The sequence below is a fragment of the Macaca mulatta genome, chromosome 12 (assembly GCF_049350105.2).
Source record: "Macaca mulatta isolate MMU2019108-1 chromosome 12, T2T-MMU8v2.0, whole genome shotgun sequence".
In the NCBI taxonomy this organism is placed as follows: domain Eukaryota; kingdom Metazoa; phylum Chordata; class Mammalia; order Primates; family Cercopithecidae; genus Macaca; species Macaca mulatta.
In genome coordinates this window covers 75,972,861-76,000,000 of record NC_133417.1, presented here as the reverse complement: position 1 = coordinate 76,000,000, position 27,140 = coordinate 75,972,861, and the positions used below count along the sequence as shown (strand labels likewise).

The window sequence follows — 27,140 nt, the reverse complement described above, 5'->3', positions numbered from 1 at the left end:
TTTTAGACTTGGCTCAGATGCTTTAAATGCTTTCTTCAAAAGGAAGTTCTCTCTAACCTTTTTTTTTTTTTTTTTTAAACCGGTTTCTCCTATTGCCCCTCAAGCTAGGTGCCATGATATTTTGTGCATACCTGTGTGTATTGTAGCATTTATTTCACTGTTTTATCTCTGTAATCTCAATGCCTACCACAGTGTTTTGTGTATGGAAAGTGGTCAGTACTAAATTATAATACATAAACATTTAGGCTGGGTGCAGTGACTCATGCCTGTAATCCAGTGCTTTGGAAGGCCAAGGTGGAAAGATCGTTGAGGTCAGGAATTTGAGACTAGCCTGGGCAACAGAGCAAGACCCTATCCCTACAAAAATAAAAATTAGCCAAGTGTGGTGGCATGTCCCTGTAGTCCCACCTACTCAGGAGGCTGAGGCAGGGGGATCTCTTGAGCCCAGGAGTTTGAGTTTACGGTGAGCTGTGATCACTCCACTGCACTCCAGCCTGGGTGACAGTGAGACCCGGCCTCAAGGGAAAAAAAACAAAAAAAAACCACATTTTATTGAATTTAATTTTTTTTTGATAGATTATCTTTCTGGTTTGTCACAGGTATTTTGTTTACTACTTGTCTTCCAAGATGCTAGCAACTTTAATTGTAGTCTAATAGTCATAGTCTTCTCTCATTTCTATCCCGTTTTATTCCATATGTTGACCTAAAACTAACTCTGTGGCAAATGAAGTGATGGGTACTACACAGCAATTTGATTGCATTCTTAATCAGATTATAGGTTTAAATAGGGCAAAAGGCCACAGAAGCACTTTGATTCATATATACTGCGGTTTGAATAATGCTTTTTTGACACTAAATTTCACATCTCTACTTGGCGAATTATCTTTTAAAACTTCTTTTGAATCACTGCTTAGTGAAAATGGCTTTGGCTTGTGTGCAGAGTATCTAGTATAATTAGGAGTCAAGTTATGAATCTTTAGTTCTATTATCTATCAAGAAATTAGCATAGAAAATGAAGTTACTGTTATGTAGTACAGTAGTCCCCAACCTTTTGGCACCAGGGACCAGCTTTGTGGAAGACAGTTTTTTCATGGACCAGGGTGGGGGCTCGGGGATGGTTTTGGGATGAAACTGTTCCAGCTCAGATCATCAGTCATTGGATTTTCATAAGGAGCACACAGCCTAGATCCCTTGCATGAGCAGTTCACAATAGTATTTGTGCTCCTATGAGAATCTAATGCCACTGCTGGTCTGACAGGAAGTGGAGTTCAGGTGGTAATGCCTGCTGGCCCGCTGCCCACCTCCTGTTGTGCGGCCTAACAGGCCATGGATGGTACTGGTCTGTGGCCCAGGGGTGGGGAATCCAGATGTGGTGGGTAGGACTTTAGGTTCTCTAGTCAGACAGATGTGTATTCCAAACTTAACTCTCCCAGATTATTTTTAGTAAGTTATTTTACTTCTTTGAGTCTCCATTTTCTTGTGAAAGTATCTACATTATACTGTTGAAAAGACTGTGGGAGGTAATGCATATACTTGGCATGGTTTTTGGTTTATAATTTATTTTTAACTATTAGCAAGAGTCAGTTTTTTAGGTGATAACTAGTAATTTTAGTTGCAAAGACTTTATTCAGAGTAAATAGTTTGGATTTACTATTAATACTGTCTTTGGATAAAGTCTGATGACACTTGCATTGATTTTTCTTTGCTAATACATTTTAACCAAGATTTTTACTTAAAATATATTTCACCAGCCTGGGTGACAGAGCGAGACTCCGTCTCAAAAAAAAAAAAATATATATATACATATATATATATATATTTCAAATTAAGCTTTGGTTATATCTATTAGACTTGCATGTTTCACAGAGGGTGATTGCAAAGTTAAAAGTAAGTAATATTTTACCTCATATTTTATATTATTGAAGTTTTAGAGGTCATTGCTTTTCCATTATAGCTTTAATTTTAAATTAAGAATGTATTTTAGGCTGGGTGTGGTGGCTCAGCCCTGTAATCCGAGCATTTTGGGAGGCTGTGGCGGGAGGATCACTTGAACCTAGGAGTTTGAGACGAGCCTGGGCAACATAGCAGGACCCCATCTTTACCAAAAAATAAAAAATTAGCCGGACGTGGTGGTATGTACCTATAGTCCCAGCTTCTCAGGAAGCTGAGGTGGGAGAATTGCTTGAACTCGGGAGGTTAAGGCTGCAGTGAGCTGTGATTACACTCCCCTCCAGCCTGAGTAACAGAGGAAGACCCTGTCTCAAAAAAAAGGGATATGTTTTATATAACGTTATTAGTGGACTACTTATCTCTTTTTAAAATTAATAAACTTATTTTTTAGAGTAGTAGTAGGGCAGTAGTAGTAGGGCAGTAGTACAGTAGAATTGAGCAGAAACTACAGAGTTCCCATATACCTAACCCCTGTCCCCACACAGGTACATTCACTTCTACTGTCAACATCCCACACCACAGTGGCACATATGCTACCTGCATAGACACATATCATTATCATCCATAGTTACATTAGAGTTCACTGTTGATGTTGTACCTTCTGTGGGTTTTGACAAATGTATAACTGATTTTTTAAAAATCCTGTCTGAAAAATCTTTCTTTCATTGGAGAATTTAATCTATTTTTCAATTCATGTCATTACTTATTGGGGCTTAAATTTGGTCTTTCTTTATGCTTCTGTTTATCCTACCTAGTCTCCATCCCTTTTTCTTTTTTTTTTTTTCTCACCTTTTATTGCATTGACCAGTTTTTATTTTATTCTTTTTCTCTATTATAGTATGAGCATGTTTCTATACTCAGACCACACATATATACATGTGTCTACCTGTAGGACATCATTATTGTCTTGCATAGTCAATGTTCATATGGACTTTATCCACATATTTATTTTTTGCTCTTTACTTATTTCTATACCTCTCATAAGATCTTTCTGCCAAGAATACCCTTTACAGATTTTCCTTTGTAAGGGAACATTACAGAGGGGTCTGTTGGTAGTGACCAATTTTTGTTTGTCTGAAAATTATTTTGCCTTCATTCTTTGGATATCTTTACTGGTTTTATAATTTTGGGTTGGTAGTTATTTGAAGAGATGATTTTTACTGTCTTCTGACTTGCATTATTACTATTGACAAGGTAGCTGATAGTCTTTAGAGAAACAATCCTATATGCAGCATAAGCAGTATTTGAGGATGAGATAACTAAGAGTATTTCAGAAACAGATGAACAAGATCAGTCTACAGGTTCATGAAGGCCAGCAAATTCCAGGGGGTGTGAATGAAAAGAAATACTCACCGAGGCCAGGTGCGGTGGCTCACACCTGTAATCCTACCACTTTAGGAGGCCGAGGTGGGTGGATCGCTTGAGCTGAGGAGTTGAAGACCACCCTTGACAACATGGCAAAAACCCATGTCTACTAAAAATGCAAAAATTAGCCAGGCATGAGCCTGTACTCCCAGCTACCTGGGGGACTGAGGTGGGAGGATCACTTGAGCCTGGGAGGCCAGGGCTGCAGTGAGCCATGTTCATGCCATTGCACTCCAGCCTGGGTGACAGAGCGAGACCTCTGTCTCAAAAACAAGAGAAAACTCATCTATACACATCATAGTGAAATTTCAGAAAATTAAGGCAAAGAGAAAAAAATTCTTAAGCAGCCAGAGGGAAAAAGGACATATTGAAATAACAGTTTAGAGAGGATATTCAGGCAAACACCAACCAAAAGAAAGCTATATTAAATCAGACACAGTAAAATTTAAGGCAAAAAAAAAAATTATTAGAAATGAAATGGTTGTTATAAACGGTTGAAATCACTAGGAAGCTGTAATAATTCTAAATTTATATAAATGTGATAACATGGCCTCAAGATAAATAAAAAACATAATAATAGATCCACAAATCATAATGGGAGATTTAAACACATTTCTTAGAAACAGAACATGTAGATAAAAATAAAGCACTACAAAACAAAACACGCAGTGCATGCAAGATTTAATGGGATTGGCAAACTTGAAGCAATGGACATATATAGAATACCTCCCAACATCTGCAGAATACATGTTCTTTTAAAAATATTGACTATAAAAAAAAATTGGTTATAAAGCAAGCCTCGGCAAATTTCACAGGATTGAAGGTTTATGTAAGAGTGGTATTCTCTCTCCTTTAGTCATTTGGTAGAACTCTGGGATGAAAATGATTGAAATCATTATATATGTTCCCTGACCACAATGCAATTAGCTAGAAATCTGTAACTAAAAGCTAGTGGAAAAGTGCCAATGAAAATGAGGGAAAATTTTGAAATGAAAGATTTCAAAATATTTTGAAATGAATGTTAGTGAAAGTGCTACATAACAAAATTGATAAAATGCATATGAAACAGTATCTAGAGAGAAAATTACAGCTTTAGTTACGTATGTAAGAAAAGGAGAAAAACTAAAACTTTACAAACTAAGCATCTATTTCAATAAGTTAGAAAGAAAATGAGCAAGAGAATTAACCAAAGAAGGAAGAGGGAAAAGATAGCAGAAATTAGTATAGGAAACACACATACAATACAGAGAATAAACCAGTTTTTTAAAAATAGTGTTAAAATTTTTGTAGGGGGAAAAACCTAATAAAACTAATATGACTGATTTTTAAAAACCACAGCCATCCCCAGGAATGAAAAAAGGAATATTTACTACTGTTTCTAGATATTTAAAGGAAACAACACATTATAAATTGCTTAAATTTGAAATCTTTGTGAAATTGACCCATTTACAGAAAAATGCAATGGAACCAAAACTGACAGTAGAAGAAACAAAATCCACATAGTTCTGTAACTATTAAATAAAATGACTCTGTAATTTAAACATTTATTCAGAGAAAAACTGCAGGTCCAAATAACTGCATCTAAGAATTCTATCAATGATTTAAGGATGAAATAGTGCCAGTCTTTTACAAACTGTTCTGAAGAACAGGAAAGGTAGATATGCTTCCCACTTGTTTTCTGAGGTCAACATAGTCTTGATGCCAAAACTCAACAAAGACTGTACAAGAATGATAGTTACAGGCAAATCTCACTTGTAAAAATAAATGAACAAATCTTAAATAGTAACACAAACACAGCGTATAAGATATAAAAATGCTAGTTTATGAAGACCCCAAGTTGGGTTTATGTTGGATGTGCAAGGTTGGTTATAGATTAGAAAAATATATGTAATTTTTCACATAAACAGAAAAATCATATGATTATCTTAATAGATAACAAAAATTTTTTAAAAATTAGATAAAATTTAACATTGATCTGTGACTAAAAGTCTTAGCAAACAAGCAGAAGATATTTCCTTAATCTGCAGTTTGCATTCCTTTTTACTTTTGCTTGAGTATCTCCATGCTGTACTCTTGGGTCATCATGCCTCTGTTTTTTTGTTTTTGTTTTTTTTTGTTTTGAGATGGAGTTTCACTCTTGTTGCCTAGGCTGGAGTACAATGGCAGGATCTTGGCTCACTGCAACCTCTGCCTCCTGGGTTCAAGTGATTCTCCTGCCTCAGCCTCCCAAGTAGCTGGGACTACAGGCATGCGCCACTACACCTGGCTAATTTTGTATCTTTAGTAGAGATGGGGTTTCTCCATTTGGTCAGGCTGGTCTTGAACTCCCGACCTCAGGTGATCCGCCCACCTCAGCCTCCCAAAGTGCTTGGATTACAAGCGTGAGCCACTGCGCCGGGCCCATCATGCCTCTTAATACCCCATTTCTTCTTCCTGTCCTCCTGCTGTTGCTTCTTTTTAATTTAGTTCAGATATTACCTTTTCTGTGACTTTTACTAGTTTCCTGCAAATAAAATGTTTTTTTTTTCCTTTCCTCTGTGTGTGCATAGCTGTATTATTCAAAGTAATTATCTTAAAATCAGCTGATGAGCAAACTTGAACCCATTTAAATCTAGCTTTTTTAAAGACTAGGATATGGCATTTTGGGAAAACCATTATTCTGCCTCCTGACCCCCAAAGATTCACATCCTTTCCACATGCAGAGTATATTCACCCTATTTCAGCATCCCCGTTACAGTGTTGGCTCAAAGTCTAACGTCGCATCTAAATCCCATAAGCTCAAAGTTCCAGTTCTCATCAAATAAATCAGATATGAGTGGGACTTGGGATATGATCCACCTTGAGACACAGTTTTTCTTCATCTGTGAAACTGAAACTCGAGAAGCAAGTTACCTCCTCCCACAGTACGATGGTGGGACAGGTATCTGATGACAGTTTATAGACATTCATGTTCAAAACACAAAGCAGTGGAAGGACATTCCTGTGGAATTTCAAAATCCATCCAAACTCCATTTGGTTTCAAGGTCTGAGAATAATCTTTTATGGTGATCTTCTGTGCTTCTGCCTTTTGGGCACAGGGTTCTGTTCTCTAGGTTATCCTTTCTTTTTGATAACGTTTAGCCTGCTAACAACCTGTTTAAACTTTTTAGAAATTATGCCTTTTTTTTTTTTGAGACAGAGTCTCGCTCTGGGTTCAAGTGATTCTCCTGCCTCAGCCTCCCAAATAGCTGGGATTTACAGGCACCCACCACCATGCCAGGCTAAATTTTGTATTTTTAATAGAAACGGGGTTTCACCATGCTGGTTAGGCTGGTCTCGAACTCCTGACCTCAAGCAGTTCACCCGCCTTGGCCTCGCAAAGTGCTGGGATTACAGGTGTGAGCCACTGTGCCCAGCCTTTAGAAATTAAGCTTCTTAAAATTCTAGCTTCTGTCCCCTGCCCAATTCCAAAGCCATTTCTGTGTTTTTAGGTATTTATTAAAGGAGCATTCTACTTCCAGGTAAGAAGATCTGCAGTAATTTCTTATGGCTGCTGTAACAAATCACACAAACCTAGCTTTAACCAACAGAAATATTACCTTACTGTTTTAGCAATCACAAATCTGAAATGGGTTTCATTTGGGCTAAAATCAAGTTGTTAACAGGGCTATGTTACTTCTAGAGACTCTAGAAGAGAATCCATTTCCTTGCCTTTTCCAGCTTCTAAAAGCTGCCTACATTTTTTGATTTATGATCCCCTTCTATCTTCATAGCTAGCTGCGGCCAGTCAAATGTCTCACCTGTCACATTACTCTGTTTCTGACACTGCCGCCCCTTCCTTCTGGGCACACATGGGTAATGCAGAATAACTCCCTGTTTTACTGTCAGCTGATAAGCAACCTTAATTTCACCTGGTACCTTTCATTTTCCTTTTATTTATAACCTAACATATTCACATGTCTCAAGGATTAGAATATGGAAATCTTTGGCCATTATTTTGCATATCACAGTGGTACTTGGTGTGTAAGTCATTGTATTAGTTCGCTTTCACGCTGCTAATAAAGACATACCTGAGACCGGGCAAATTACAAAAGAAAGAGATGTAATGGACCTAACAGTTCCGCATGGTTGGGGAGGCTTCACAATCATCGCAGAAGGTGAAAGGCATGTCTCACATGGTGGCAGACAAGAGAAGAGAGCTTGTATAGGGGAACTCCCCCCCGCCCTTTTTTTTTTTGAGACGGAGTTTTGCTCTTTGCCCATGCTGGAGTACAGTGGCATGATCTTGGCTCACCGCAATCTCTGCCTCCCGGGTTCAAGCAATTATCCCACCTCAGTCTCCTGAGTAGCTGGGATTACAGGTGCCTGCCACCAAGCCTGGCTGATTTTTTGTATTTTTAGTAGAGACGAGGTTTCGCCATGTTGGGCAGATTGGTCTGGAACTCCTGACCTCAGGTGATCTGCCCGCTTTGGCCTCCCAAAGTGCTGGGATTACAGGCATGAGCCACCAAGCCCAGCCGGAAACTCCCCTTTTTAAAGCCATCAGATCTTGTGAGACTTACTCACTATCATGAGAACAGCATGGGAAAGACCTGCCCCCATGATTCAGTTACCTCCCACCAGGTCCCTCCCACAACATGTGGGAATTCAAGATGAGATTTGGGTGGGGACACAGCCAAACCATATCAGCCATTATACTTATACGAAGTGTAAGTAATTGCAATTCAATTTCTATTATGTTGTGAACATTTGGACTCTTCATAAGAAAACTAGTTTCATCCCTCCCACAATCACCTATTTTTTTTCCTAGTGATAACATTTTTAAATTGAGGTTAAATTCATATAACATACAAATAACCATTTTAAAATGTACAGTTCAGTGGCATTTAGTACATTCACAGTGTTATGTACCATCGCTTCTCTCTAGTTTCAAAACTGTTCCCTTAACCCAGAGGAACACTCTGTGCACATTAAATAATCACTCCCTAGCCCTTTCTCTTCTCACCTCCAGTAGCAAATAATCAGTTTTCTTTCTCTGTGTATTTGCTTCTTCTGAATGTTTTATATAAAATGACTCATACCTTATGTGACCTTTTGTGTCTTTTACTTAGTATAAGTTTTCAAGGTATATTCATATTGTAGCATGTAGCAGTACTTCATTCTTTTTATGGCTGAACAATATTCCATTGTGTGATTATACACAATTTGTTTATCCATTCATTCATTGATGGACCTTTAGGTTGTTTCCACCCTTAGGTTATTATAAATAGTTCTGCTATAAACACCTGTCTACAAGTTTCTGTGTGGACTTATGTTTTGTTTTATCTATCTAGTACTGGGTATTATGGTAATTCTATGTCTTATCTTGTTCAAGAACTGCTTATTTTCCAGTCGGCACCGTTTTACATTCCCACCAGCATGACAGTTATCCCTATTTTTCTACATCCTTGACAATACTTTTTACTTTCCCATTTTAAAAATCATAACCATCCTGGTGGGTGTAAAGTGATATCTCACAGTGATTTTGATTTGCATTTCCCTAATGACTTAATGTTGTTGAACACCTTTTAATGTGTTTGCTGGACTTTATATATCTTGTTTGGAGAAATGTCTGTTCAAGTCTTTTGCTCATTTTTTCACGAGACTGTTTGTTATTTTGTTGTTGTGGGAGGTATTTTTTTCTTTTTTTTTGTATTCTGTATACTAAACTGTTACCAGATACATGATTTGCAGATATTTTCTGCTATTCTGTAAGTTGTCATTTACTTTTTTGATAATATCCTTTGATGTACAGGAGTTTTTTTATTTTTTATTTTCATGGGTACATAGTATTTGGTTGGTGCAAAAGTAATTGTGGTTTTTGCCACTGAAAGTAGGCAAAAACCACAATTACTTTTGCACCAACCAATATATGGGGTACATGATATATTATGATACAGGCATACAATGTGTAATAATCACATCAGGGTAAATGGGGTATCCATGACCTCAAGCATTTATCATTTGTTTGTTATAAACATTCCAATTATACTCTTTTGGTTATTTTTAAATTTGCAATATAGTTTTTTTGACTGTGGTCATCCTCTTGTGTTACCAAATACTAGATCTTACTCATTCTATGTTTTTGCACCCATTAACCAACCCCACCTTTTGCCCCCCTTCCCACAGTCCTTTCCAGGCTCTAGTAACCGTCATCCTCTCTATCTCCATGAATTCAATTGTTTTAATTTTTAATGTTTTTAATTTTTATGAATTGTATTTTGTTGACTTTTGTTACTGTTGTTGCTTATGCTTTTGGTGACAAACCTAAGAATTTATTGCCAAATTTATAGTCATGAAGATTTACCCCTCTGTTATCTTCCCTTTGTTTTGTTTTGTTTTGTTTTGAGACAGGATCTCGCTCTGTCACCCAGGCTGGAGTGCAGTGGCACGATCTCAGCTCACTGCAATCTCTGCCTCCCAGGTTCAAGTGATTCTCCCGTCTCAGCCTCTCAAGTATCTAGAATTACAGGTGCCCACCACCACACCTGGCTAATTTTTGTATATTTAGTAGACAGAGTTTCACCATGTTGGCTAGGCTGGTTTTGAACTCCTGGCCTCAAGTGATCCACCTGCCTCAGCCTCCGAAAGTGCTGGCATTACAGGCATGAGCCACTGTGCCCAGCCTCCTGTGTTATCTTCTAATAGTTTTAGTTCCCATATTTAGGTCATTCATTTTCAGTTAATTTTTGTACACAGAGTGAAGTAGGGGTCCTACTCCATTATTTTGCATGTGGTTCTCTAGTTGTCCCCCCATTTTTTGTTGATGAGATTATTCTTTCCTCATTGAATGGTCTTGGTACCCTTGTCAGAAATCAACTGGCCATAGATTTTTGGGTTTGTTTCTGAATTCAAATCTGTTTCATAGGTATATATGTGTATTCTTATGGCAGTACCATACTTTTTGGAAGTCTCCAATCTGTGGACATAGGATATCTTTTCATCTAATTAGCTCTTTTTGAAATCCTTAGCAATATTTTGTAGTTTTTAGTAGGCAAGTCTCTCACCTCCTGGGTTAAATTGATTCTTAGGTATTATATTCTTTTGGATGCTATTGTAAATGTAATAGCTTCCTTAATATCCTTTTCAGGTTGTTCATTGCTGGTATATAGAAGTAACTGATTTTTGTGTATTGCTCTCCTATCCTGCCGCTTTGTCAAATTTATTTATTGTTCTAGTGATTTTTTTCTTGTGCATTTTCTGGGGATTTTCTAAATATAAAGGCATGTCATCTGCAAATACAGTTTTATTTCTTAGCTTGCAATTTAGATGTGTTTTATTTCTTCTCCTTACTGACTGCTCTGGTAGGACTTCCAGTGCAATATTGAATACCAGTGATGGAAGTAGATGTCCTTGTCTTTTTCCTGATATTAGGAGAAAATCTTTCCATTTTCACCATTAACTATGATGTTAGTTTTCTTGGGTTTTTTGTTGTTGTTGTTTTCTTTTCTTGCTCTGTTGCCCAGGCTGGAGTGCAGTGACACAATCTCAGCTCACTGCAACCTCTGCCTGCCAGGTTGAAGTGATTCTTATGCCTCAGCCTCCTGAGTAGCTGGGACTAGAGGTGTGCACCACCACATCTGGCTAATTTTTGTTTAAGTGCCTCTAACAGTCTGTTTACCATAGCTTGTGTTTTTTGAGGCTTCAGGTTAATTCTTTGCTTAAACAGAATGTCTTTAAGACATTTAACACCAAATTTGTTTAAAATGAGTATTCCCTGTTTTTTTGGTATTTCTACTAACTTTTTAAAATACTGTCACCCCACGTTTCTGTTGAACTCTTTTAGAACACTTTAAAAATTTTTCATTTACTCAGACTTAGTATGGAAGATTATCAGGAGTCAAGTCCTATGTTTGGGGTTTAAATTTGTTAACTTTTAAAATATTATGTGTGCATAATAAAAATATTACATTGTTATGTGTGCATAATAAAAATATTTTTGTGTGTGTATAATAAAAATATTAATAATTTAACTCATCAGATGTGAGTCTATGGGAAGAGATGGACTATATCTTTGCCTTATCTATGAATAAAAGATTTGCTAAGTAATTTAACCGACTAAATTGTTTGAGAGGGCAGGTTTTTTTAAAAGCATCTTACACACATAAAAGTATTGATAATTAAAAGCCACTGATGTGAACATTATCCTAGCTTAGCTCTTTTCATTCTGTGTCTAAAATCCTGTTTCTTTAAAGAAGATTGTTCCCAATTTCTTTTATCTAAATACGTAGATTTCTTTAAAAGCGTTTTTTATTAATACAAATGGACAGAGATTATCGAAGAAGCTGCAATGTGTCAGATATTAATAATCCCTACTACTTCCTAGTAGGAGATGGAGAGAAAATGTAAGAAATGGCTCTTTTGTCATTTGGGGGTTTGCATTCTAATTGGCAAGACAAGACGCTGGCAGAGGAACTCTTACTGAGATTTGTGAATCCCAAAATTATATATATGTAAAATTTTCTGGGAAGAGTATTTATAACTTCCTTCAGATTTTTTTGTTTTGTTTTTGTTTTGTTTTGTCTTTTAAGATCTCTGTGATTGTAAAATGGTAAGAATCACTGCCCTGGAAAGTGAGTAGCGTAACAACACACAACAAGAAAATACCATTTCTCTCAAATTGCACAAAGTGTAGCCATGTGCATGTGTAGGAACTTTGCAGTTATATCTGATAGCCAGACCTCTTGGTAGGACAAAAATTTCAAGTAACTCAAGTCATGTACTAATTTTGGTTTAAGATATGCCAAATTTTAGCTGTTTTGTAATTCAGTAAAAATCTTAGTATAGAATTTCTATATAGAAACAAAACAAATTTAAATATCTTTTAAAAATTAGTTATGAGCCCATCCTATGACCTACTAGTGGACCTAAAACCATACTTTAAGAATATGAATTTATGATCCTGTTATACAGGGAAACTTCCTCTAGTGGCGTAAACCTATACCCATATCCAGAAGCTTTTTGCCAACATTCCTACATCTTTTCTTTTCTAGATTAGTTGAGATATTATACATTTTAGTTTTCAACCTCATTTTCTTTAGTATCACATTCCTCCTCCTCCCTCTCTCACTTCATCTACATTCACACTCCAGCATTTAATTCTCTAAATTTACTATAAGCAACTGCTGCATCTATCAACTATTGCTATATTCAGTGTAATAAAATCCAGTAGTTGTGTCACCCTAAAACTGGGTAGAGAGATTTAATTTAAAATTTTAATTTTTTTGGCTCTTAAGATGTTGCGAGTGGAATACTAACCAAATTTCTTGTTTTTGTTTATTTCCTTTGAATACTCCTTTTTTAGAACTAGTAAATATAATTAGCATCTAGCTAAAGGGAAACAGCATTTATGCTAAATGTTGCTGAGGGACTGAAACCAAACAGATCACACCTGAGTTAGGAGCTTAATGAAATAACCTCAGAACACATAAGTAAATTAAACAAGGGCTTGAATATGATAGATTAGAGCTATTCTTTACAAGTTGGGGTATGGGCCGGTTGTGGTGGCTCACACTTGTAATCCCAGCACTTTGGGAGGCTGAGGTGGGTGGATCACTTGAAGCCAGGCATTCAAGACCAGCCTGGCCAACATGACAAAACTCCATCTCTACTAAAAATATAAAACTTAGCTAGGCATGGTGGCATATGCCTGTAGTCCCAGCTACTCTGGAAGCTGAGGTGGGAGAATTGCTTGAATTTGGGAGGTGGAGGTGCAGTGAGCTGAGATCATGGTTTCTGCACTCCAGCCTGGGCAACAGAGCGAGACCCTAATAAGTTCGTATTATGGTTCTGTATATATTAAACTGATTATTTTTCAAAGTTAGGTAAGAATATTTGAGATAATAAGATAACCATGAAGCACTTTGAAGACTTAAAGTCCTGTATCTATTTTTATTAAGATTTTGAAGTAGGTAGGCATGGTGGTGTACACCTGTACTCCCAGCTACTTGGGACACTGAGGCAGGAGAGTCACCTGAGCCCAGGAGTTCAAATTCAACCTGGACAGCAAAGCAAGACCCTATCTCTATATTTGGTGTATAAGAATATAGTGCTTTTTTGGGTGTGAGGGGAGATTGAGACAGGGTTTTGCTATGTTGCCCAAGCTGGTCTGGAATTCCTGGGCTCCAGTGATCCACCTGCCTCAGCCTCCCAGAGTGCTAGGATTATAGGTGTGAGCCACTGCACCTGGCCAGAATTCAGTACTTTGACTAAAGTTTTAGCAGTTTTTAAATCTTTCCTATTTACTCCCAACACACTGAAGCAGGGAAAGGAAAAATGTCTTTGTTTTTTTCCTCTTTTTAAGAACTGCCCAAACTGAACTGACTCCCTTTGCAGTGATTTCCCATTACTCTTAGAGTAAAACTGAAATTCTTTACTTTGCCTACAAATCTATACATAGTATGTCTCCCCAGGTTGCTTCTCCTACTACTCACAACCTTTTTGACTACATCTAATTTACTCCCATTTTTTCTCTTCTATTTATATGCCAAGACTATTTTCATCTTAGAGTTTTAAACTTTCTATAACTCATGTCTAGAATATACTCCCCAGAGTCCTCTCGTGGTTGTCTTTTTGTATTTAGATGAAGGTCACCTCTCTAACACCCAGTCCAAATTAACGTAATGCGATTAGTCATTACCATACCATCCTTTTTTGCTTTCTTCATGACACTTACTGTTAAACTTATTTATTTCATCACATGGGTTTTTTTAATACTTGCTTACCTCCAGAGTGTAAGCTCATACTAATATGTAAGGAGAAATTGTCTTGTTTTTCACTGTATCCTTAGGATATAAATTCTAGAACATCACTTGATAAATGGTACTCATTAAATCATTGTAGAATTAGTTAACTGTTTCATCTAAAAGTATTAAATATATTCTGAAGAATATCTCAAAGGATTTTTGTCTCATACATTTTGGGCTTAAAGTTGTCCACATTTTAGTATTTCCATTTGATTTTTATATTTTGCTAGTTGTTAATAAACTAAGTATTAATCTCAATATGTAGAATTAAAATTTCATTTTTGACAGGTTGACTTTGGCAGAATATCATGAACAGGAAGAAATTTTCAAACTTAGACTAGGACATCTCAAAAAGGTATGTGAAACATATGCTGCATTTTTAGTTCAATTTGCTACCAGAATTTGTGGGAAGTTGTGTTATATTAAAAGCCAAAATTTAAGAGAGTAAGATTTCAAATTAAAAATTTCAGATTAAAAAGAGATGCATTAAAGTTACTTTATTTTATTTATTATTATTTTTGTTCTTTGAAACAGTCTCGCTGTCAGTCTGGAGTACAGTGGCACAATCTAAGCTCAGTGCAACCTCCACCTCCCTGGTTCAAGCAATTTTCATGCTTCAGCCTACTGAGTAGCTGGGATTACAGGCATGTGCCACCACACCTGGCTAATTTTTGTATTTTCAGTAGAGTGAGGGTTTCGTTGTGTTGGCCAGGCTGGTCTCAAACTCCTGGCTTCATGTGATACACCCGCCTTGGCCTCTCAAAGTGCTGGGATTACAGGCATGAGCTGTCACGCCCGGCCAAAATTACATTTTTATGTTGAGTATATTAAAATAACATTCCTTTATCTGTGTCAACTTAAAAATCTTGAGATGATGATATACCATGTCCTTGTAGTGGAGGAATAATTCTTGGACAGACCTCCAAAGTCTTCAGAGTACTCTATTTAAGTACTACCTTTTGGTAAAAAATACTTCATTTTAAAGAGGAAATCTAAAATTCTGTATTATGTTAATTTCATAATGAAATAGCAATTGTAAATAAATAGCAAACTTATTTCTTCGGCTTATCTTTTAATTTGTTGCATGTGTGATGTTTCGATTAGAAGGTGTACATAGGAAAAAGCACTTAGTAATAGTATAAAGGGATAAAACTGAGAAAACACGTTTCTATGTGTTACTGTTGCAAACTTTTAAATAATGTATATCTTTCTACTTGTTTGTAAACTCTGAAATTGTAATCAGTTTATTGTTTTTACAGGTCTTAATTTTAGTTCAAATGATTTCAGAGAAGTAGTAATAACAGAGTAGGTTTTTTCCTCTCAAAATGAAGTTACCGACAGACATAAAATTCTATTTCTTTGACCCAATTTTTTGTGCTTTCTGCTTGTCAGGTTCTTTAAATTTTTTAAATAGGCTGAATTATAGGTAAAATTGAATGAGTGGAGATAGTATCTGTGAAGTTATCTCCATGGGATCGGGTGAGGTAGGACAGAGAAACCCATTCTGATAGCAGCTACTATTACACTGCATACTAATTTGTTTTGGAAATGTTATTAATATGCTGGGGACTCCTACCATTTAATTATAGGGAATAGAAAATTATTATATATAATTTGCATTAGTATCCTTTAATATGCTATATCTGTCTAGGCCAACTGCCCAGAAAGCTTCAACCTAAACTACTTGAACAGTGAATTCAAAAATGATTTATTTTGGTCTTTTTGTTTTTTAAGTAGTTCTATTTTGTTCTATTGCAATTATTGACTGCTTTTCCTGCTCTTTGAGACTTAGTTGACAACTTCAGTCTATTCTCTATAATAGATGGAGCTATAGAACTATCGTAATCGTTCTATGATAATGATAGAACCAAGTAAAGGAACTATAGAAGGGAAAAGGGAATTTTTAGTACAGGATGAGTCATAAGTATCTGTGTGCCCACCTAAACTGTTTTTATAATGAGTTCATAAGGGCCTATGCTTGATGTCTCATGTAAAGATTTATCAGTTATTTTCTAACCAGCCTGTGGTGATAAAGGAATACTTAGTGATTCCAAGATGTACTTGAGAGTTTTACTGAAGGGTTATTATTTTCACATGTAATACCAAATTTCAGATTACTCTTTCTAAATGATGACATTTTACATGTGCACCTTATTTTATGAAAATCTGTTATAAAATCTGAAATTGTAAAGCAGTTAAATTCAGAATTAGCTATTTGTATTACAAAAAGTACACTTTGAAAAGGCTTCAAAGGAGGGTTTGTTTTTGTTTTTGGTTGATTGGTTTTAAAGCTTTCCTGGTACTTTGAAAACACTGGTTTCTGTGAAAAACACTTTTCTAACGTAAGGTATACTTAGTGTCCAAATATTATATAGACATTTGTAAAATGTTGTAGAACACTAAACCTTCTAACCTTCGTATTCTCTCTTTCCCAGTGTTTGACTTCTATATTTTTCGTATTTACTTACTCTTTCCTATAACTATCCCTTCCATAATCTTTTTCCTGCTTTTTTTTTCTAGCTTTTATCAGATTTACTGAGCAGTCTTAGATTTCTAACTTTATCTTCTTTTTAACTAATTTACAACATAAATTTTCTTTTCTTTGACCTTCATCGTGGAATATTTTGGGGAAATGGATTAACAATAATGCTGAAACATACTCTCATGTCATGAATACCCAGATTTTCTTCTGAGAGACTATTTTGGGTGAGAAGAATGAGTGTATTATAAAGAAAGTGGCCAGTAGTACATACAGGGAACAAAATTAAGCAAGTAATGTCACCTTAGAGCATAAATAGCAGTTGCCTGCTTAGAACTGAGTATTAATTTTTGAGTTATACAATTAAAAAATAATAAGCAATGTTACATGTATACAAATAAGTTATTTGGTATTCTGAAGCACAGTGGGAAAAAAGGTCATTCTGTTTTCTAAAAAAGATTAAACAGACTTTTAACACACACAGGACAGGCTTGAGTCAAAAGAAAAGATATTATCACTTCTGTCTTATCAGCTTCTGGGTTTATTAAGCAGACATGAACTGTACTCCAACTTGTAAGTATACAGCTTCTACCATAGGCTGGATCTGAATATTTGATGCCCCTTGTATCCTGCACAGGAAATATAACCAGTCAGTTTGTGGTTTAGATTTGGAGCCTGGCATACTTTTGCATTAGCACAGGTGACTCTCTTGCTCTTTGTCCCTTCAATAAATTCTTAACATTAAGCAGAATTAATTATTAGACTAACTTTCTTAGCACTGAAGGACGAAAGTTCATGGAGGAAACCCATGGCATATGGACATATGAGAATAGACAGGCCTGTTTACTTTTTCTTGAAGTGGATAATTTATGACATGCATTGTGTTTCATAATGATAATCACTATAATTGAAAAGCTAAACTAAAATATGAAAAAGTATGTTTACCTTTGAATAAATCACAAAGTTTAGTTCATATTTTATACTGTTCTTCAGGGTTAGAAAAATAATAAATCCAAACATAGCCTTAGTCTGTTATCCAAAGTGTGATAGAGTAAGGAATGAGAGTCAGGCAGAAACCTCCAAAAGTAAGTACTTGGCTAAAATAAATAGGTGTTGCTAGTTACTACCAAAAAGTAAATGTAAACTTACTTACGGGCTTATTAATTTTTCTCTTCTGAGATTAGGGAAATCACTGTGGAGCATCACTTTTTTTTCCCCTCAACTGTATCAAGAATTCTTTTATCTAATATTTATTGTTTTAGTTGTTCCCAGTTTATGCAGTCGTTGCTCACCCATTTATTAAGTGACTTACTGCCATACTCTGCCTGACACAGGCATAATTCAAATTCCCATTTTAATGGAATTACATATTACTTTTTATAGACTTTGAAGCTTTAACCATTTTTGAGTGAACATTAATTACACCTTTTTGAATGCCCAGATCTATATATACTTCCTCTGGAGTAATACCACCAGTGAGTGACAAAGCCAAAACTTGAACCATTCCCAGTCCTATTTCAATACTGTACCCATGTGATTAATTCCTAGAATTATTTTGTTGTAGACTAATAGTAAGTTGATTCATTGTATTCAGAAAAATTAATTCATTGTGGCTTTCCTTGCATCTCTGTTAAGTACTGGACTGTTTGCTTTTCCCTAAGTTTTTTTTTTTGATGTATTGGGGGGTGAACATACTATTTCATTTTCATTACAGATAAAGGAGAACAGTTTTAAGTTAATTATTTTTCATACACATTCTTTTTCATTCTCTTTCACATATTTTCTTCCTTGGGCATTATGTTAGTGACCATTGTATGAACTACAATATTTCTTTGTTATTAACTAAGTTAATATATTGATTTTCACTCAATTTATTTTTAAAGGTCAGTCAACAAAGACCTTTTAAAAAAAAATTTTTTAATAAAAACTCAAATAATTTTAAAATATATCTTAAGGAATTTTTAGAATAGAACTGTATAATAAAATATATGGAGACTATACAAATTATTCCTGAAAGTATTTCAGAAGGAACAAGTAACTTTTTTAGTTATCATTAATTATATACAGACTTCCCTAGTTATTAATAAAAGCTTGTAGTTGCGAAGAGAGTAATTTCCTATCTTTAAAAAGTTGTTAATTTGAGGCAAAGCTTCTAATGATCCTATTTTATCTACCTGTGCCCATGTGGAGTTGTGGGTTCAAGGAAACCAACCAAAAACCTGCTGGCTCTTATAGTTGATCAGGTTTTGATATCTGTCTCTGATAAATTCAAATTATGGGGAAACAATTTATCTTTGTGATTCAGAAGCTCTGCTAGGTTGATTATATAGTCAGATCTTTATTCTGGAGTTGAAGAAAAAGGTACGGATTTGCTTTCAAGGATTGTCACTAAATTAACACATTAAACTAAAAATAAAATACAATCCCTGCAAAATTAAATTCCTTGAAATGTCCATATTTTTAAAAAGATACAAGTTACTAGTCATAATACCCCAGACTGATGAGTAAATGAGAATTTTGAAAGTTATTAGGTTCAGTAACTATGTCTTGAGACTACTGCAGCTCAAGTTTGTGATATGAACAACATGTGGGTATGTTACTCTTTATTTTCTTGTCTTCAAATTTTTTTGTCTTCTTGATTTTAAATATTTGATTAGTTGGAGAGAATGTGTTTAGAAAGTGTGACATCTCAGTATGGAGTATTAAATAGTGTAGTAGGGATTGGCTTTAATGTGTGTGTTTTGGTATGTGTGTGTGTGTGAGTGCATTTGACTTATGAGCCCTGAATATAAGTGCTAGAGTTTTATTTGAAAAACATAACCAATTTGTAATTGAAACAGGATTAGTCAAGAATCATCAGCACCAACACAAATGTATCTTTGCAGACCGAAGGAATCAGCTAAACAATTTACAGTCATCTCAATCTCTACTAAAACAAAAATCACATCCAACATGCCACCTGACACCATTTCTTTCTCTCTCTCTCCTTTGCTCCTTGCGATGTGGCATTCATCTCTCCTTGTGCCTCCGTTCTGAAGAGATAACAGTATAGCAACAACTCTGCCACTGAAATCCTGTTCTCTGATCGATATTGGCACCTGCAAAGAGAAACAACCAGTAACAGGCAGCAGCAGCATCAGTATTAATCTTCCATGATGAAATCTTTACAGGTCAAGAACAAGTACACAGCTCTTTTCTCACTCCTTCACAGTGGACCATGCAACTAGTTGAAATGGAAGACAATGGATTGTCTACAAGCCTTTTGAACAGTGGAGAATACAGGGCGTTGGCTTTAGGTGAATTGACCCCCAAATATTCTTGAAGTTTGGTGTCCCCATTGGTCTTTCTTTCTAGAACACCATTGTCATCTGACTTATCAAACCCTTAGTATGACCACAAAGAATAAGTTTGCATATGTGACATTTTTTGTCACTTTAGGTTTGAATGAAAATAATGAGCAGTATAATGCTAGAGGGCTTAATCTTTAAACCTATTGTTCATCTTTATATTTATAGCCATGACTGGAAGAAATCTTCTAGGAATTCTCTCAGTTAAAGCCAACTACATTGTACATGATGTTTCCGTAGAACCTGACACAGGATGCTGCTTGTGTAGGCAGTTTTCAGTGGAATTCTGGGAAAAGTACACTATACTAGAAAAAGTCGTGATTAAGCCCATGAAGAATGTTGAAAGATTCCTGATTTCTTGGGGTGGGTGTGTGTGTGTGTGTGTGTGTGTGCGCGCGTGTGCAAGAAAGGTGCCAAGAAGAGTGCTGGAATTCTAACTTTACAATTTGTCCTTACTACTATTTTCCATTTAAAAATGAGTAGTTGTCCTAAAAAGATGACTGTGGTGAGAGAACATTAAATAGCTGTAGATGGGAAAACTCATTAGTGTTTACGTTCTTATCTCTTACTCACATTTGGACCTACAAACTATCCTGGCTCTATTTTTCCCTATTTATAATCACACAACCTTAACTTGGTAGTAGATAATGTTCAGCTACCAAAATGAAAATGTAGAGGTAAAAGGTGTTTTACTTCGCGTCTGTGTGTGGTGTGCGTGCGTGTGTGTGTGTGTGTGTGTGTGTGTGGTGTGCGTGTGTGTGTGTGTGTGTGTGTGTGTGTGTGTGTGTTTTCGCCCAGGCTGGAGTGCGGTGGCACAATCTTGGCTTACTGCAACCTCCACCTCCCAGTTTCAAGCGATTCTCCTGCTTCAGCCTCCTGAATAGCTGGGATTACATGTGTGCGCTATCATGCCTGGCTAATTTTTATATGTATTTTTTAGTAGAGATGAGGTTTCACCATGTTGGTCAGGCTGGTCTGGAACTCCTGACCTTGTGATCTGCCCGCCTCAGCCTCCCAAAGTGTTGGGATTACAGGCATGAGTCACCGTGCCTGACCCACAGTGTTTAGTATTAATCCTGTTGTTATACAGGCAATGGAATTTAAAACATTTTGGAAAGAATCTTAGAAATCATGTTAGCCATCAGCAGGGTTTGTAATTCAGATCTGTAAATTCAGTTCAGAGATAACTTTCACAAAAAAGAGAAAACAGTTGCTTGGCTACCAGCCCTTCCCAATCATAACTGTAAATCCATGCCATATGCATTATGAGTCTGTAGAAGACTAGGTTTAAAAGGAAGCAGAGCCAGGCGTGGTGGCTCATGCCTGTAATCCCAGCACTTTGGGAGGCAGAGGCCAGAGGAGCGCTTCAGCCCAGGAGTTGGAAATCTTGTCTCTACCAAAAAAAAAAAAAAAAAAAAAGTCGAGGCGGGGAAGCAGAAACGAAAACTGGAAGAAGGACTGCAGTACACTACACGAAGGCATCGCACCAGTGTGTGCTCAGGCTTGGTGTCAGCCCCTTGGTTAGTGTGGAACATTACAGAATTTCACTCCTATAATACAGCAGCTGTAAATATTTTTAAGACAAGTGTGCTAGATATTTAAATTTTGCCAATCAGTTGAATTCTTAAACATTTATTTGATGCTGGGGAGGTAGTTTTTGTTTTGTTTTGTTATAATAGAGGAACTGACAGAATTAAAACCTGCCTATTTTAACAGTCATTCCAAGTTATGGGTATTAATGTACATATTTATGCATTTGAAGGGAGAATAAACCATTACCCCCTCCACACACACCCAGAAAAACAGGAAATGAAGTGTGTAGAGAGCAAAACATTGAGTAAAGGTACTAATTTTCTAAGCTACTTGAACACACCTGAGGTGATACAGTATGCTCTCATCAGTAATAAGCCACTTTAGTGATTGGGGATGGGAGTGGAGGGAACACTTATATAATTAGGAAAGAAAGCCGCCAGTATTTAATGATCTTTGTCTTTTCTCATTCTCCTACCCTTCTCCCCAGTCTACACAATTATTCTCAAACAAAAATATGATTATGGTGCAATAGTTTCAAAATTCAGACCTGCTTTGTCTAGGTGGTTATTTTGATTGGTTGGTTGGTTGGCTGGCTTTTACTTTTATTGGTTCATATCTCACACATTCATATTTAGGATATGGGAAAGCATATAATATGGTGACATAATAAGGATAAATTCGAAATAAATTGCTAATTTTCTCAATTGTTTTTTTGCACTGCCCTTTGTTTTTAATTAGCTTTTTTTTTTTTTTTTTTTTTTTTTTAAAATCAGTCTCGCTGTGTCACCAAGGCTGGAGTGCAGTGGCACAATCTGGGCTCACTGCAACCTCCAACTCCTGGGTTCAAGCGATTCTCCTGCCTCAGCCTTCCAAGTACCTGGGACTACAGGCTCCTGCCACCATGCCCGGCTGATTTATATATTTTTACTAGAGACGCGGTTTCACTATGTTGGCCAGGCTGGTCTCAAACTCCTGACCTCGTGAGCCGCCCACCTCGGCCTCCTGAAGTGCTGGGATTATAAGCATGAACCACTGCACCCGGCCCTTAATTAGATTTTAATAGTGCCTTTTGTTAATCTCACCTTTTGCTTTCTTGGTGGTAAACTTTTAGAATGGCATTATAAATAGTTTGTGAAATTAAAATTTAATTTTTTTAGGACTTAGAGATGTTAACTTTTAAGGGATTAATATTGTTCACATTACTAAAGTAAATTTGGTGTTAAATTGTGTTTTTGTTTTTGTTTTTTTTTTCTGAGACGGAGTCTCACTCTGTCATCCAGGCTGGCTGGAGTGCGTGATGTGATCTTGGCTCACTGCAACCTTGGTCTCCTGGGTTATAGTGATTCTTGTGCCTCATCCTCCCGAGTAGCTGGGGTTGCAGGCAAGCGCCATCATGTCCAGCTAATCTTTGTATTTTTAGTAGTGAAAGGGTTTCGCCATGTTGGCCAGGCTGGTCTCGAACTCATGACCTCAGGTGATCCACCAGCCTCGGTTTTCCAAAGTGCCGTGATTACAAGCGTGAGCCACCGCACCTAGCTGGTGTTAAAACCTCATTCTGAACTGATTTTCTTAATCAAGTAGTATTGTTATGGTGACTAGACTGTTCCAAGCTATATTCTTCTACCAACTCCCATAGGTTATAGGCACGCTGAGAATAATACATCAATATACTTCCTATTTTATCTTGGCTTTATGAGAAGGCAGTTCTTAGAAATTGAGTTTTTTGGTAGAGAGAATATGTAACATGTATTCAGGATTTGCTAAATAACTTTAAACTAGCAAGTTTAATTTTTTCAGGAAATGTATTGGCTTTACATATAAAAATGTGTTTTATAACTTTTTAAGCCTTATAGTTTTAATGCCTACCATATTTCACTTTTTAATAATTGCCTTTTGAAAAAAAATGCCATTATGAGAAATGTTCCAAAATACTCCAGATTCATCTGCCATTTTCTTTTCTTTTTTAAAAACATCTCCCTCACATAGGAACCACCTATCATTTTTAACCTGGAATTTTACAGAAATTCTGCATTGCTGCAGCCTACATTTGGCTTATAGACTTGAGCCAGAGGAATATTAAGTTGCCATAAGAGACTTTGATTACAAATAGAAAGCATTTCTATGCTGAAGATCTGGTGAGGGACAAAGTCTTCTAGTGAAGTTGCTGTGGGATTTATCCGTACACATTTATTTTTTAATTTTAATTGTTAGAAGGTAGTGTTTTTTGCAGATTACTTAAACAATGAGACAGTGTTGAGATCTGTTGTATACCTGTCTGACTTGGCTTTTTATGTGAGAGTATTAGATTTTATTTTAAAATACTGTTAAAATAGCTATAGTATGTATTGTTAAATTTTCCATTGTATTTTTTGTTTAAACAGAAAAGAGCCATGTCCTTTTATTGTGTATTTAATTGCCAAACCTACCTCTCTCTTTAATACACTCTGTTCTTATTTATGTCTCTTCATTGTAATAGCCTACAGAGACCAGTTCATTTCTGGAGATGCTATTTGTCTCTTTGTTTCTTCTAGATTTTCTCTGCTTTCGTTAACTGCTCAACTAGTGTATGAATTCAGGACTGAAACTTGGTGTTCTTACTAAGCACAACTTAGCTGATTGGATTGTCTCCTTTCAGTCTACTCATCTGGCCTAGTTTTGCTATGAGTTTGAGGATTCTATTCTGTGATGAATTCAGATCAATTGTAAGCCTAGTTAATCCTGTCTTCTCCTGAACCCTTGGAAAAAGAGTAATTCTGAGGATGGCCCAGAGGTTAATGTCAGTCTCAGGCAAGGAGAATGTAGGCTACTGTATAGATCTTTGGAAATGATCTGTAGCAAAGATAAGTTAGTTGTTCAAACTATTGTACCCTGGGCCAAACCAAAACTGGGCCTTGCCCCATTCTCTGAGGACAAGGTGCTAGGTAGTACTGCCCTAGCATTTACCTACAAGTATGTGTGTTGGCCATAACAAAATACCAGACTGGGCACCTAAACAACAGAAATTTGTTCTAGAAGTCCATGACAAGATCAGGCAGAGTTTGGTTTTGGGTAAGGGCTCTCTCGCTGGCTTGCAGATAGCCACCCTCTCACTTTGTCCTCACATGGCCTTTTCTCTGTGCTCCTTGGATGGGGGTGGGGGGACCTTTCTTCTCATAAGGCCACTAATCCCATCATGAAGGCCCCATAACCTAATCCAACCCTGAGTACCTCCCAAAGGCCTCATCTTCAAATGCTGCCCTGTTAGGGAATAAGGGCTTCAATACATGAATTTTGGGGGAACACAGACATTCAGCCCATCACAATATATGTACTTTTTCTTAGTGGAATTTTTAGAGTAGCAGAGTTACCTTTCCCCCAGAAGTGTGTCAGTTTGCTTGAAGTCTAAGATACTGCGATATACTAAGTTACAAGATGAAAGACAAATATATTTCACTGAGTATGGTGGGTTTATATCTATCTATATAAAACATAGTTTCTTCCCTTGACATTTCCTTCTAAATACCCAGAATCCATCTTTTTTTCTTTCTCTAGTGCTACTGACATTTTGTTTTTCTTCCAGTAAACTTAACAATTCAAATGGAGTAAAACTTGCTTGTGCTTTTATTTTGTAAGATTTTTATGGGACGTATTTGTCATGTTATTAGAGGCAAAAAAAAAAAAAAAAAAAAAAAAGCTTGCTTTAATTTGCTGATACAAACATACATTTTACTTTAACAAGTATTTATTTTGTAATATTGATTACTACCATTGTATAGACATCTGAAGGTTATAAAACAAATGTAATTTTGTTCCTCAGCAACCTATTTGAATCTTGTAACATACATTTATGACTCAATAAAATTTAGCTTTTATAAATTCACTATTGAGATAGTCTCCCCATGCCACAATTTCAAATAAAGGTTAAAACAAGTAGTTATTCTAATAGGCTTTTCACAATTTTATCAGATTATTTAAACTTTCACCAGCCTACCAAATGTTGAGTAGCTTCCTACATGTATGACAGTCAAATTAAGTTCTTGAGCAGCAAATGTTAGTAATATGCAGGGGAAAAGTCGTTGCTTTCTAGATTCTAGTCTAGATTAGAACTGAATCTAGATTCTAGATTTCTAGTGTAAATTAAATTCTTTCATACTCCTGGGTAAACCTATATGGCCAGTTTCTTATCTATTTTAGATGGCTAAACTATGATAACTAAGCCATGTTTTGAATTTTTTGTCTCAAAGCTTTAAAATTTACTTCCTGTTTTTATAATGAAACTTTATTGAATCTCCTAAGGTATGATTTTTTAAAATTAAAATTAAAAATATATGTGACTGAAGCTATTAATGAGGAAATTTCAGTTAAATTAAGACAATCTATGTAGTGTACGTATTTTAGAAAATCTCCCAATAATTCTAGAAAGATTTATCTTCGTTTGAATTTATTTTGAAATGTTCTGTTTGCCATGTAATATCAAATGTGCATTAAATGTCTCTGCAACAAGTAGTGGTTGAATTTCATTTTAAAATAATAAAAGTAACCTTAAGATAGAGATATAATTTGTTTTTTCCTCTTAATGCTTAAAATATTCCTCTGAATTTCTGTCTTAGGTACCGTTGTAATAAGCTGTATACCTCTACTATCTGTCTTTGAATGAAATGATAATATTTATATTTTCAAAGTAAATTTCAGAGTTATATTTTGAGGTAAAGAATTTTTTATATCAAAAGATAAATTACTAAAAGAAAACAAAGGAGCTGATGAAATATTTAAATGCATTATTCAGAAAAAACTTCTGTTCCATGTGGTCTAGATTTACGATTCTAGTGGGTACACATTATGCCAAGGTGATCTGTATTTCTTTACTTCAAAATTATGTACTAAAAATATTCTAAGCTGGGCATGGTGGCTCACACCTGTAATCCCAACACTTTGGGAGGCTGAAACAGGAGGATCCCTTGAACTCAGGAGTTCCCTAGCCTGGGCAACATAGTGAGACCCCATCTCTAAAAGAAAAAAAAAATGGTGTGGTGGTGCATGCCTGTGGTTGGGAGGCTGAGGCAGGAGGATTGCTTGAGCCTGGGAGGTCAAGGCTAAGGTGCGCTGTGATCATGCCACTGCGCTCCAGCTGGGTGACAGAGTGAAGAAAGAAATTGGCCTAGAAATTTTCACTGAAACCTGGCACAGGCTTATCCTTTTTTTTTTTTTTTTTTTTTTTGCTGGCCAGTGGTGGGGGGTGGAGAGTGGGGATGGAGTTTCCCTCTTGTTGCCCAGGCTAAAGTGCAATGGTGTGATCTCAGCTCACTGCAACCTCCGCCTCCCAGGTTCAAGCAATTCTCCTGCCTCAGCCTCCCGAGCAGCTGGGATTACAGGCATGTGCCACCATGCCTGGCTAATTTTGTATTTTTAGTAGAGACGGGGTTTCTCCATGTTGGTCAGGCTGGTCTCGCACTCCCGACCTCAGGTGATCCGCCCGCCTTGGCCTCCCAAAGTCCAAAGTGCTAGGATTACAGGTGTGAGCCAGTGCACCCAGCTCTAGTCTTACCCATTTTTATAGTAGTATTCAAATTTGTATTGACAAAGGGGTGTGTGTGTGTGTGTGTGTGTGTGTGTGTGTGTGTGTGTGAATGAATGAATGACATGAGTGATATGTGTACTTGTTTTGGTGGCTAGTCTAAAAGTTGTGTATTTTAAGACAAAAATGTATTTGTCACAATATTTATA

General features: G+C 36.3%; 1 protein-coding gene across 2 annotated transcripts in view; it reads left to right on the top strand.

Moving 5' to 3' along the window:
• The window catches only part of TLK1 (tousled like kinase 1), a 166,566-nt gene that overhangs the window by 114,607 nt on the left and 24,819 nt on the right, over positions 1-27,140 (top strand). For both annotated transcript variants that reach the window (XM_028830834.2, XM_077957185.1), the window contains one exon: positions 14,367-14,433. In XM_028830834.2, coding sequence (XP_028686667.1) covers positions 14,367-14,433 — 67 coding nt within the window. The remainder of the gene's footprint in view (positions 1-14,366; positions 14,434-27,140) is intronic.